This window comes from Mrakia frigida (assembly GCF_051309035.1).
Source record: "Mrakia frigida strain ATCC 22029 unplaced genomic scaffold BDY24scaffold_73, whole genome shotgun sequence".
NCBI classification, from domain to species: domain Eukaryota; kingdom Fungi; phylum Basidiomycota; class Tremellomycetes; order Cystofilobasidiales; family Mrakiaceae; genus Mrakia; species Mrakia frigida.
The window spans coordinates 1-12,593 of record NW_027481208.1 but is presented as its reverse complement, the minus strand read 5'-3'; the positions used below and the strand labels follow the sequence as shown (position 1 = coordinate 12,593).

At 53.8% G+C, this 12,593-nt stretch overlaps 1 protein-coding gene across 1 annotated transcript; it reads right to left on the bottom strand.

Annotated features, from left to right (window-relative positions):
- Window positions 1–1,245: 1,245 nt before the first annotated feature.
- On the bottom strand, window positions 1,246–6,142 carry BDY24DRAFT_445432 (uncharacterized protein; the record flags this gene model as incomplete). Its single annotated transcript, XM_076644919.1, has 12 exons — window positions 5,710–6,142; window positions 4,433–4,529; window positions 3,033–3,102; window positions 2,883–2,933; window positions 2,642–2,695; window positions 2,453–2,564; window positions 2,217–2,357; window positions 2,055–2,144; window positions 1,820–1,940; window positions 1,634–1,656; window positions 1,416–1,528; window positions 1,246–1,318 (listed from the first exon to the last, which is right to left on the bottom strand). Exons 1-12 carry the CDS (start codon window positions 6,097–6,099, stop codon window positions 1,246–1,248), a joined length of 1,335 nt encoding a protein of 444 aa, XP_076491950.1. The 5' UTR covers window positions 6,100–6,142.
- Between the last annotated feature and the right edge of the window lie 6,451 nt (window positions 6,143–12,593).

The window sequence follows — 12,593 nt, the reverse complement described above, 5'->3', positions numbered from 1 at the left end:
TCCCCCCTCCCTCCCCCTCGCTCGTCCCGTCTTTCGATGCCTTCTTCCCTCGTCTTTCTCCCCTCCAGCATCCGTCGTCTTCGACCTGAGCTTGTCTCTTCCCCCCCATCTCTTCTCTTCACCCCTATCTCTTCTCTTCCGTCGCTCTTTTTGCAACTTCTATCTCGTTTTCCTCTTGCTCCCGTGTACATCCGCTTCCCATATAATTTGTATCTATACGTCCGTTTACTCTCTCTTCTTGCTCACGTCGTCTCCTTCTCGCTCCTACCCTCCTTCTGCCTTTGGCTTTGCACCCTCTCTGGGTACCCTGTCCCAGGTCTGGATCGTAAATGGCATCGAGCCTCGGGTGTACAAGTGTACAGTAGGCAAGGGAGGGGTAGATGCGGATGGGCCTTGGAGCTGCCGAGGACGAGGACGAGAGAAGCGACGCGACGCGACGCGACGCGACGTGATTCTTCGTTGTCTCTTTGTGTCTTTGAAGGTCATGGTCTACAGCTGAACTACCGTTAGAGTATCTCTTATGCAGTCCAAGTCTCTTCCTCCCGCTCCCTCTGAACCCAAGACGCGTCGCCTTTTCGATCAACCGCTTTCTTCCTCTCTATGGAGGCACCTTCTCACATGCCTCTCTTTGGTGTTACAGACCGGAAAGAGCTCCTCGCTTACGGTTATGATGAAGTCCAGCTGAACCGCTCTAGGAGCCGACTCTTTGTTCCTTTCTTCCTTCCCTCGTCCTTCCCTCCCCAGGCCAAGAGGCTTCTCCGAGCGTCATCAGCTCTCTCTCAAGCATTGAAGCACATCATCGATGTTCTACCTTTGCTTGGGGAAGAACGTAGATGGATCACTTGAGAGGAAAGAACGTCACATCACGATCATGTCGACGCGACGCGCTGTCCTCTTTTCGCCCTCTTTGAATCTGGTCCCACATCTTGAGCGCTCTTTGCTGATCCGCTTAGAAATCAAAGGCCAGAGGTCTATTAGGTTTTGTAGATGGTGAAGAGTATCGGCTCGAGCTACGTAGACGACCCATCACGGCGCGTCTTTCGTCTTTCTTCATCATCCTCTTCCGCTCTCATTCCTGTTCTTTCTGGCTCGAATTGGTGAAGAGTCGTTTCATGCTTTGGAGTAGTCAAAGGAAATACAGAGCAAGACACATCCATCGTATTCATGAAAGAAAGAAAGAAAGTAAGAAAGAAAGGAGAGGGAATTCGATAACTAGGGCAACACGACGCGACGAAAACAAGAAAGTCACGGAGTGTAGCGAAAACCAACCGCCGAATCGTCATCGTTCACCACGTCAATCTTAGTTCTCGGAGCAGGCCTGTACAAGAAGTCAACAAATCGAATTGGTCCTTCAGCCAAAGAAAGCAGTCCGAGAGAAAGAAACAACAGAACCGAAATGACGAGGCGCGACGGACCTCCCTCCTTCCCTCCCATCCCTTCGGTTGTTCTCGGTCCTGTAGTAGATGTTCAGAGTGATGAAGAAGCCGAAACCTTGGAAGGCGACGTTGATGGACGCGCCCTTGATGAACTTCGACGGAGGGGAAGAGGAGGGTGGCGAGGATGGCGTAAGTAGAAGAGCAAATGGGTCAGGTTGGGTTGAGAGAGAGAGAAAGAAGTTGAGGGGTAGGCAGACGAACTGTTCAATGGTGTTGAGCACTGAGATGCGGTAAGAAGGAAAGCGGATCAGCTCGTCCACAACTTCGACTTTGGAAAAGAGACGCGGCGACGCGTTGCGGAGGAAAGCGCAAATCAAAGGACTGACAACTCACTCTCAAGAAAAACCTACCTCTGAGTTTGTGCTCCAGTGTTCCCCGCCTACCAAGAGATGGTGAAAGGAATGTCGGTGTATCCAGCAGGGACGACGCAGAAGCATCCGAGGTACCGAGCACGAACAGCTCCCTCCGTTGCTCATACAGGAAAGACGCCGAGAAGGAGGGACCCTGAAGCGGAGGGCGAAGTTGAGAGTTCGGTTAGCGGTGAAAATGAACCAAAGGGAAGAACGAGGGGAAGACGAGCTCACGTTCACGACTCCGAGGAGAAGAAAATATCATGACTGGGATCGCTTGCTGCTGGTATCGATCCGAAGTGGTGGTGACCATGAGCATGAAAATGAGGGAGACGGCACAGGGTGGGATGGTGTAGAGCTGATGGGGGAGTGGAAGGAGAGGAAGGATCAGAGAGGAAGAGACGCGTCGCAAAAAAAGAGCGAGACTGACCTGAGCCTCAGCGTTGGTGTATCCCAATCCCTTGATGATGGTAGGGAGGTAAGCAGAGACGGATCCGAGACCGAGGTCCATGCACGAGTAGGCGATAGAGACAGCGTAAGTCTTCCAGTCGGTGAAGGCGCGGATGACGGCCTACAAAAGAACAAGGCGAGTCAGTGTCGTTCTGACAGCGTGAGAGCCAAAGCGGGTGGCTGACCTTCTTATCGATTCCAACAGAGCTCTCTCACAAGTTCTTCGAGTTGAGTCAAGTGAGAGCGATGACTCGTTCCTCCTCGTTCAGATACTTGAAGACGTGAGGTTGATCGGGGAGACAGAAGAAGTCCACGATGGCGAAGATGACTGAGAGGAGATGAGATGAAGCGTGTCAGTATAGGCCTCGTCGAAGACGAAGAAAGAAAGAGGGAGAAAGCGCGGACGCGCAAGACGGGATTCCCTCGATGAGAAAGAGGATCCTCCACTGAGGGATCTTGCTGTTAGTCATGGACGCGAAAGGTCCGGCGAGGGATCCAGCAGAGATGAAGAGTCCAACTCGCTTGGCGAGCTCTTCTTTCTTGCACCAGTCTGAGCGAACAAAAGGACGCGACGAGATCGAGGAGCGCCGACGAGCGAGAGCTCCCTCGGCTTGGCAATGGTAGAGAAGAAGAAGAGAGTGCTCACAAGTGAGGTCTGTAGAAAGCGATGGCTTGACCGAACATGGCTTGTCCGATACTGCCGAACGAGAGCAGAGGGGACTCGAGTCAGACACGAGACGGAGACGCGACGCAACGTGACGAGCGAGGAAAAGAGAGAACCTGAGAGACGACTCACCCGACGAAACCTCGACAGACGTAGAGACCCGCAGGACTGGTAGCTCCAGCTTGACAGGTGTCCTTCTCTACTTTTGAGACACACGTTCAATCCGGCACTCGCGTTGAAACAGACGGTGATATGATTCCAGTTGATGAGGCTGAAAAGGAGACACAGTCGGAGCAGGGACAAAGAAGAGAGAGAGAGAAAACGAGAACGCGACCCGAGATCGCTCTTCTTTGGTCGATTGTGGCAGGTAGGCAGAAGCTCCACCTCCAACAGAGTTATGTAGCCCGCCGCCCTGAGTGTGATTATGGTCGTTGGTCTGTCCAGATCGAACGAAGTTACTTCTCACCCCGATCCCCTGCTTCCTTGAGCCCATGCGTTTATCAATCACTCGGGAGTCCAAGGACGATTGCGACGACGCTTCGGCGGCGGTTTCTTTAATTTTCTTTCCTCTCAGTCTCTCTCACTCTCATTATTATTTTTTCCTTCGAGCCACATACCTTCTGGACTTTCTGCACGTTCTCTTAGAAAACGAATTCCAGAGAGCTGCTCAGTCAGTTATGTTGAGTCTAACGGTGCACAATCGGCTCGATTCGAGGGGAAACCTCACGACGCGTCTTTCATTCCTCTCTCTCATTCTGCTTCTCTCAGGTTCAAAGAAGGAAGCAGCTGGCCTGCCTTTTCAGCAGTAGCTATGAGTGGGAGGCGACATCACAAAGCAAAGTCTTGCAAGCATTGGCGCGAGTAGGAAGCGGGAGAGAAAAGCGACCCATACGGCTGGGCTCTTCGACCGCGGAGGGCTCCTCCGGGAGGCTCTCAAAGAATCCGAGTGATGATGATCAGACAGACGTTGCGGCAGTCCAGCTCTCTATCTACTAAAAAGGAGGAAAGGAAGTAAGTGAAAGAGCGGGAGAGCCGAAAAACAAGACGGGAGATCCTCGACGAGGAAAGGCAACTAACGCAACCTGGCTGCTGATGGGCGAGACTCCAAACGAACTCGATCCTTCGACCTCATCAAGGGATCCCAACAGAGATGACAGAAAGTCAGACACGCTCGGCGAGTTCCTCTTCTGTGAGAGCAGAAGGGGACAGGGCAACGAGTTGAGAAACAGCGAGCAACGAGGCTTTGACGGCGACGCTTTCTCTGAGTGGTAGGTAGGTGCTGACCCGCAGACAGGAAGTATCACAGTCGACCGCTGTTCGCCCTCTCTTTTCCTCCAACAAAATGGCAGATAGGGTTAGGGTTAGGGTTAACCGGCGACAAAACAACGTGGATGCTCCCGAATATCTCATAAGATCCACTGACCGGAGGGATTTCGATCACGAACCGGAACCCACAAAGCTCGAAACGGGGCTCACGACACGGGAACTGGGCTGCCACCCTGCAGCACAACGAATGCCTTGTCGGAGGATACAGACATCGACGACGCCCATCGCAGGCGGAGGAGTCTTGGAGGGAGGAGGGACGAGGGAGAAGAGAACGATGAGGAGCTTCATCTCTTGCAAGGGGGTCTAAGAGGGTAAGACCGACCCTCCCTCTCTGTGCCTCTCATCGCAGCTGTTAATTAAGACGACAGCGAAGGAGAAAGAGGAGAGAGTAGGCGAGCGGTTTGGAGGAAAGGGAAGGAGATAATCGACAGCGAAGACGGAGCGCTCACGTAAAAAGAGCTTCGACATTCTCCTGTGTACATGTCGACAGCACCGCGTGCCAGCAGGTACCTAGCGCAGGTCCTTCTCCCAAGCTTTGCTACCAGTTCCTGTCTCGGCGGATCTGGGAAGCAGCAGACCAGCTCTCGCCCTTGCTCCCTACTTCTCCTTCCTCTTTGAGAACTCGATTCGAACAGTGCGAGTGTACGCAAACTGTACCCGAGAAAACTTCTTTTCAACGGCCCACGAGGTTCGGTCTCTTGATCCCTCGGGCTACAAGGTGGAAGAAAAGGCCAAACACCTCCCACCCGTCCGTTTGTCCTTCCACCGACTCAGGCTGCTTTAAAAGATGTGTGGAACATGAGTGCAAGGTACGGCCGCAAGGTGAAGATGTGCCGGAGTCAGACCCTGGCTGTACGCAGAGTGCTCGAAGTCGTTACCGACCAAGGATCACAACGCGCGGAGTGAGGATCGGGCGACAGGCCCTGTGGACATGACTCTCCATGGAAACGCGTCAAATTTACATATCTATCCAGAATAAAAAAATCGTCTTGAGTGGAAACCGTAGTACGCTAACGGTATGCGAGGCGTTCCTGCGAGCTGGAACGCTCGATCCGTGAAGGGCTAGGGTTCCAGATGGATGAGTACTCGTCTGAGATGATGGAGCCCTTCTATACATTCCTGAGATGACTCCCTCCAATAAGCTAAGCTCAAGCTGAAAAATTGCCTGCTGGGTGAACCGACAAAGAATGCACTTGAGCTTGAGCTCAAAGACGAAGCTCGCTCTCGCCTCGCCTATGCTGATTCTCAAGCTGCCGAATTGAAAATCTTCTCGTTTGAAGGGACAAACCTGAGCGGATGTATACTTCGTCCCTTTAAGCCTTCAACCAAAACTTTTACTGGTATACGCACTAAGAACGAAGGCGGACCGTCTCGACCAACGAGGACTTCAAGCTCGGCTTTCCTTCACCACCCCAACGACGACCTCGGTTTTTCCTCCCTCCTCCTCCTTCTGGCCCTCGATGTCTTCTTCAAACCTCTCTACCCCTCCTGCCTGCTCCTCCTCCTCAGGCTGCTCGACCTCCATCTCAGCCGAGCCCGCTCCCTCCTCCTCCTCAACCCCACCGCTGCCTCCTTCCTCTGCTCCCTCCTCCTCCTCCTCCTCCTCCTCCTCCTCAAAGTCAGAGGCATGGTCCTGGTCCCTCGGTGCTCGGACTGCTTCAGCTTCAGCTTCAGCAGCTTTCCTAGCCGCCTCCTTCTCTCGTCGAAGCGCCCTTTGAGGGTCTTTTAGGTGCTTTTTGGAGACTGGCGGGCGACCTACGGGCTTTGGAAGAGCTTTCGCTTTGGCTGAAGGAGTTTGGGAGAAGCGGGTTCGAGCGGCGTTGTATCCGATGGTGTTTTGTAGTTTGATGACGTGAGGATGGAGGGTGCGCATGGTGATTGGGAGGTTGGATGCAAGCGAGGAGAGGAGAGGAGAGGAAGGAGAGGAGATGAGGAGGAGGAGAGGTGGAGGTGGAGGTGACGAAACGAGAAGAAGACTGAGAAGACTGAGAAGACTGAGGGAGGTGGAAGTTGGTGTAGGGTGGATGGGATGAAGAGAAGAAGATGCAGAGATGGGTGCAGGAGGAGAGTCAGAGTCAGAGAAAGAACAAGCAAGGAGAAGAGAAGATTGGAGCTTACGCAGTCAAAGTGAGCTTGCTCCCCTTCTCCCCTTCCGTCTCCTTTCCTACTCCATCCACCACCCTCAACCCTCTCTACATTTGTGAGCCTTGCTTCCCCTGGTTCAGGCGAACGCGCCACGTGGCTGGGTCAATCCCAGGTGGACAGCAGGTGGTGAATGAGCTGGAGTTTGAGCTCACCCTTCTCCTTCCTCCTTCCCTTCGCCTTCTGCAGATTCCCACCTCTCTTCATAACCTCTTCTTCACGGACTAGGATGACCAAGGTGGAGGCAGAAGTTCACAAGTCTTCAAAGAGCCAGACCTTGGTCAGTCCAGGCTTTGTTGCTCCAACCTCTTTCGCTCACTCTGACCTCAACGCTGACCCTCCTCCTCTAACATATCTAACCTAGTAGACACCGTCCCAGAGTCTACCCCAAAAATGCAACCTTTTCCTCTAAGTTAGGCTCTGCGAACGAAGGGAGGGTGAAAGAGGAGGAATGGAGGCTCAAGGCGCGTCAAGGGAGAGGAGACGGACGAGCGGCCGGTTGCTGAGCGCCGCAAGAACAAAATGATGTCGGAATGAAATGTTGTTTTCCTATTTCAGGTGTGAACTACTTAGTCTAAAGGATTTTAGCTTGAGTGAAAGTTGGGAAGTAGAGGCACAGACAATTGGGCGCGGTCCTTGTTTCCGGAACACCTATGTTGGAGTGCATTTACTCCTACACTTGTCTCGAGCATACCTACCTCATCTCTATACGTAGGACTAGTGTTTATGGTGTGGACAGCTCCAGAGATAGATTTTCTGGTACGTGGTGAGCGGTTGAACTGGAGCCTGATTTCGCCCTTCGACCCATGGTACTGCTAGAGGATTGGCACCCGACGGCTCAAGAATTGTCAGAAAATAGATTTATATCTTCTCCAAAGGGTCAGGCCAATTTTCAGAGTTTCCCGGTGAGAGAGGAGAAATCCTGCCAGGTGAGGGTCCAGACGCGTCGAGGGAGAGGAGCCGGACGAGTGGCCACCCTCTGAGTGCTCCAGCCCAAAAAGTGTGCAGGAACGAACTGTAGTTTAGCAGTTGCAGGCCTATAGTACAAATTCTGAAGGTTTCCAGCCTGCATCAATGTTGGGAAGTAGAGGCAAAATCCCAGGGGTACAAGGCCTCTTCTTTGAAACACCTATGGAAGAGCGCATCTACTTCGATACTTGTTTCGAGCATACCTACCTCATCTCCATATGTAGGACTAGTGTTAATGGTGTGGACAGCCCCGGAAGAAGATTTTCTAACCCTATTCTGGGCGCATTGCGCCGCGATGCGCCTCGAAATGTCAACTGAGTCGACATTTAGAGTCAGGGTTGGGGTCAAAATGTCGACGAACCGCATCGCGACCTTCAAATGTCGACTGACTTTGACGGCTTGTTGCGCCTCTCCCCTTTGCCCGAAAGACGATCCGAAGGTGGGAGGCGGTAGATCTACCCCTTCTCTGTAACGTATCAGATGGCCGAGACCCTCGAGCAAATCTTCCTCCCCCCAGAAGGATCGGCGCGAGGCCTCTGTCCAACCCCAACCCTCCCTTTTGTCGAGTCTCGGACTCTTTTGGTTCCCTTTTCTTAGATTTCGTCCTCCTTTTGCTAGTTCTCCTCCATCCCTCTTCTTCGTGTCGTTCAAGCACTGAGCCTAGCTCTCTCTTTTAGGTTAGTAACATCTCTATAGATCCCTCTTCTTCGTGTCGTTCAAGCACTGAGCCTAGCTCTCTCTTTTAGTTGAGCATCTCGACATCTGGTTGCGAGCCAAGTCTCCTTCAGTCAAACGAACCCCGTTCAAAGGATCAAATCTTCATCACCACCTCCACTGTCCTCACCTTCCCCTCCTCAGCATGTCCTCCTCGAGATCCAACTACTCCTCGCCCGAAAACTTCTGGGGGAACACCTTCTCTCGTTCGCCTTCGGTTCGCTCGTCCAACAACCCCTTCCTCGCTCGAGAGCGTTCTTCTTCGCCACCCGTCGACGCCCTCGCTGCCATCCTCCAAACCGTTCGAGGGATCGATATTGGGATGAAGGAGATCTTAGGGAGATTGCAGAGGGTGGAGGACGAGCAGTCAAGTCAGTCGGGAGCTCTCACAGAGCTTTGGGGGGAAGTCGTCAAGTCAGATCTCGCTCGAGTCGGCGAACGGCTCGAACACGGATTCCCACCCTCTCGTCCCACTCCTCGCCGTCCCTACCTCCCCTCCATCTACCCAACATCGACCTCCTCCTCCGTCAACGGTCCTCCTCAAGGTCTCGCAGGTCCCTCCGCCGCCTCAACGGTTCTCGAATCTTCCACGTCGACCGTCCTTCCCTCCGAACAACCAAACAACAACCCCTACCCAACTCCGACTCCTCAAATAGCAGCAACCGGGCCGCATGCTTCCCTCTCCCCTCTTCCTCAAACAATCTCGTCATCCTCTCCTCCTCCCTCCTCCGACTCCCGAGGCTTCGACATCCACAAGAGCTGGAAGGACGCGCCGAGGTTTGGAGGAGGAGAAGGAGTTGGGAACTGGTTGAAGGAGCTGAGGGTTGGTTTCGGAGAGAGGAGGATCGGAGATCAGTACTTTGTCCCGAGTGGAGGATTGCTCTTGGAGGGAGTCGCAAGGCAGTGGTGGACGGATCGAGTCGCGTCGGAGGGAGAGCCTAGCTCGTGGGAGGAGTTCGCTCGACTGGTTAGCGAGAGGTGGGAGCCGAGGCTGGGAAGCGTCGAGGCGTGGAAGAAGGTCAAGGAGCTCTCGATGCTGCCTACGGAGTCGGTCGAAACCTTCGCAGGTCGTTTCCTCACCACCATCAACAACTCCCCTCTCCTCGCTCCCTCCTTGGTTTCGACGAACGACACCATCCTCAATCAGGAACGAGGAGCCCTCTTCATCGCCTCCCTCATCCCTCGATACCAGTCTAAACTCCTCGATCAGTTCCGCCCTAACCCTAACCTCCAACGAGCAAGCCGAAACGCGTCCTCCCTCTCCTTCCTCTCCTCCCTCCTCTCCCACCCCTTCTACCTCGTCCTCGGTCGCCTTCGACATCACCTCCTTACCTTCCTCCTTCCAACCTCATCCGTCGGGATTCGTCTTTGCCCTCGAACAATCGCCAGCTCGACAATGCGTCGCCTTCTCCGGACTCGTCCAAGGTCGTCGTGCCAACGTTCTCTTCGATTCAGGAGCGAGCGAGACCTACATCTCCGAGGTCTGGGCGAAGAGGGATGGGTCAGGAGTCAGGATTCACGAGGGAGGATCCCCGTTCTTCGTGCGAGCGGCGTTGGGAGCGGTGGTCGAAAGGAGGGAGGTTGCGGAGGTGGGAGTTTCGTTGGGGACGTTTAGTTCTCGAGTGTCGGCCAAGTTGGTTCCTTTGACGTCTCTGTATGACCTTATCCTGGGAATGGACTTCTTCTCTTCTCGAGTTAAGTCTACTGACTGGGAGAAGGGAGTCTGGACGTTGAAGGACGAGACTGGGAAGCTTCACAGTTTCCAGCCGAAAGCACCTCTCGACCGCTCCCCCGTTCTCGCCCTCCTCGAGCAAACCGACGCGTCTGAGCTCTCTAACCTAATAGAGGGCGCACCAGAGCCTGGTGCGCCCTGAAAGTCGACAAATGTCGACGAAAATGTCGACGAAGCGCACCAGAGCTTTTCGAAAGTCGACAAATGTCGACTGACTTTGACGGCCTGTTCCTCCTCTCCCCGGTGCCCGAAAGACGATCCGAAGGTGGCAAGCGGTAGATCTACCCCTTCTTTGTAACGCATCAGATGGCCGAGTCTCTCGAGCAAACCTTCCTCCCTCCAGAAGGATCGGCGCGAGGCCTCTGTCCAACCCTAACCCTCCCTTCGAGCCAACCTCCGCGACTTCTTTTCGGAGGCTCTCTCCTCTCCTTTTCTTTGCACCCTGTATATTCCAGCCCGTTTTCTTGGTACGTTGATAGCTGGAGCTCAAGTATACCTATGAATGCCCCTGCAGCTGCGAGGAATAAGCTTTCAGTGAAAAACTTCTCTGTGGGACGAGCGATCAAGACGGAGTGGCCGATTGAGCTCTTCCTCTTCTCTCCTCCCCTCATGAGCACCCTGTATATTCCAGGCAGTTTTCTCGGCATGTAAATAGCTGGAGGTAAGGAAGGTATATGCCCGCCATCTCTGATGCGAGGAATAAGCTTTTAGTGAAAAGCTTCTCTCTCAGTCAAGCGATCTAGTCGAAGGGAGGAAGCAAGGCGAGCTCATCGCTCCTCCTTGCCCAGTCCTTGAGCTCCCCCTGTATACTCCAGCCCATTTCGTAGATGTCCGAATAGCTGGAGATCACGAATACCTATGGCCGCCCATCTGGTTCCAAGGAATAAGCTTCTAGTGAAAATCTTCTCTCTCAGGAGAGCCACAGGTTGGAGTTTGGCCGAGGCGCCCAAAGTCAAAGTGCAAAATTTGCTGATCTAAAAAAAGGTCGTTGCTCGTTAGCTAAGGGCAATTTTCATGGACCAAAAAGCTAAGATCGTCTGTGAAAACCTGCAGCTGGGAGAGCTGATCAGTCTCGCGTCGTCCAATCTCAGGGCCGGCCTGACCGGGCGGGGAAGGCCGGTGCGACGCGCTCTCTTGATGTATACTCCAGACGGGCGAGTGCTCATCTGAGATGGTGGAGCCCTTCTATACATTCCTGAGATGACTCCCTCCAATAAGCTAAGCTCAAGCTGAAAAATTGCCTGCTGGGTGAACCGACAAAGAATGCACTTGAGCTTGAGCTCAAAGTCGAAGCTCGCTCTCGCCTCGCCTATGCTGATTCTCAAGCCGCCAACAAGAAAATCTTCTCGTTTAAAGGGGCAAACCTGAGCGGATGTATACTTCGTCCCTTTAAGCCTTCAACCGAAACTTTTACTGGTATACCCACTGAGAACGGAGGCAACCTCTCTTGAACGACGAGCACTTCGAGCTCGACTTCCCTCTTCCTCCCCAACGACGACCTCGACCTCCGCCCACTCTCTACCACAGCACCTCCCCACCTCCCTTCTTCACCTCTTTGGACTCTTCCCATCACCAGCACACCTCTCCGTTCTGCTCGCTTCTTGGGATCTAGTAGGGGAGGAGATTTTCAGCTCGGTTCAGGTGAGCTCCTTCTCCACCCTCCCTCCCGCCCTCCTTCCCTCTTTTCGATGTCTCTCCCTCCCTCCCTTCGACCGATATATAGACGGGAGTTTCACTGGGATACCAGGATGTATGTATAGAGTAGGCTCGAGCCTTCAAGTCGAGCTGAATATATACAACGGCTGCTCCTCCTCATCCATCGCATCCTTCCTCCCTCTCCTCAGCTTTCCTCTTTTTCGATCACCGTAGAATCTGTTGTACTGACCCAATCTTCTCGTTCTCACCTTCTATAGATTCCTACGGCTTACCCCATTCGATCCCACCTACCCCTACTCGCTATCGTTCGTTCTTCTCGTAAGTCCGACCTCGCCTCCTTCCGCCTTTCCTTCCTCACTTCCGCTACCGAGCTGCTGCTGGTGCATGTTCTCTGGGGTTTGGACAATGTTGGAGTTCCTAGGAGCTTCGTATACTAGTGGTGGATGGTAGGAGGAGTGGAGGAGGTTGGGCAAAGATTTTCAAGGGGATCGTTGGGGCTTCAAAGGAAACGAGTCGCGCTGACCTCCTCCTCCTCCCTTCCCTCCTTTGACGCTTCTTCCCTCCCCTCCTCCTCACTCTCGGCTCTTCTCCCAACAGCCCAACCTTCTCTCTTCCTCCCGAACTCAACAACTCAACTCTACAGGTCCTCCTCCCTCCGCTCTGCCTCTCGACTCCTCGCCGCTCCTCCAACTCGACAAGCTCAAGCTCGCTCTCCTCCCTCCCTTCTCGACCTCCCTCCCTTCCTCCCCTCACCTTCTCCTTCTTCCACAACCACCCCTTCCACGAACGCCTCCTACCCTTCGAATCCTCGCCCAAACCAGGAACCTCCGTGCTCGCTGTCTCCTTCGGTGTCGTTCGTCCGTCTCCGAGACAAAGACCAGGAGGGAAACTCTCGTTTGAAGTCGTTCTTGCAGATCCTGTGAGTTCTCCACTCGAAGCCTAGGTGAGCTCGACCGTTCTTTCCTCGCTGTTCCCCTGCCTCCCTTCTCTTCTCGACTTGGAAGAGAGGGCTGGTCCCGTTCCAGGGAGGAAGGAAGGGTTAGGGTTAGGGTTAGGGTCAGGGTTAGGGTTAGGGTTAGGGTTAGGGTTAGGGTTAGGGTTAGGGTTAGGGTTAGGGTTAGGGTTAGGGTTAGGGTTAGGGTTAGGGTTAGGGT